This window comes from Fonticula alba (genome assembly GCF_000388065.1).
Source record: "Fonticula alba strain ATCC 38817 unplaced genomic scaffold supercont2.2, whole genome shotgun sequence".
NCBI lineage: Eukaryota > Rotosphaerida > Fonticulaceae > Fonticula > Fonticula alba.
The window spans coordinates 2,188,862-2,189,515 of NW_009242972.1; the positions used below are offsets into that span (position 1 = coordinate 2,188,862).

At 70.3% G+C, this 654-nt stretch overlaps 1 protein-coding gene across 1 annotated transcript in view; it reads right to left on the bottom strand.

Moving 5' to 3' along the window:
• The window catches only part of H696_01476 (hypothetical protein), a gene marked incomplete at both ends in the record, with an annotated part of 9,770 nt that overhangs the window by 3,470 nt on the left and 5,646 nt on the right, over positions 1 to 654 (bottom strand). Inside the window, 2 exons of the mRNA XM_009495371.1 lie at positions 138 to 397; positions 523 to 600. Coding sequence (XP_009493646.1) covers positions 138 to 397; positions 523 to 600 — 338 coding nt within the window. The remainder of the gene's footprint in view (positions 1 to 137; positions 398 to 522; positions 601 to 654) is intronic.

A 654-nucleotide genomic window follows, 5' to 3' on the forward strand; every position in this document is an offset into this window, starting at 1 on the left:
GGGGTGGGGACGCCCGGTGAGAGGGAGCTCCAAGTGCGGGCTGTGCCCACGCCGACCGGGCGGACGAGGGCGGAGGGCCAGAGGCGGGGAAGAGAGGGGGAACCGGAGGAAGAAGGCCCTGCACCAGCGGGACGCACCGAGAGCAGCGAGGTGGAGTAGCCGTCGGAGCCGAGGCCCAGCCCGCGTCCAGGGGTAGCGGTGCCGGTGCCGGAGGCGATCGCGGGGTCCGATTGCTGGCCCTGAAGAAGGAGATCCTGTAGGACGGAGGGGCCTTCACTGGGGACGGAGTCGAGGCCTGCGGGGGCGGCGGCGTCGCCTGGCGGCCCGGGCTCGGCGGTGACGTGGCCGTCGGTCGGCCGAAAGAGGGCCGGAATCGAGGGAGCCAGCGAGGCGTAGTCTGCCGAGCGGCAAGAAGGGAAGGGCAGTGGTGGACAGCGGGCAGGTGCAAGGTCAGGGACGGCGAGTTTGGGGAGGGGGGGGGGAGGGCAAGAAACACAGTGGGCGTCATGCGTGAGGGCGCACCGTGCTGCAGGCCCTTGATTTGGCGATTCCTGTCCGAGAGCGCGGTCTTCTGGTCGTCGCTAAGATCGGAGAAGGCGGCTGCGCAGGGAGGCGGGGGCACGAACGCGAGAGAGAGAGAGAGAGAGAGAGAAG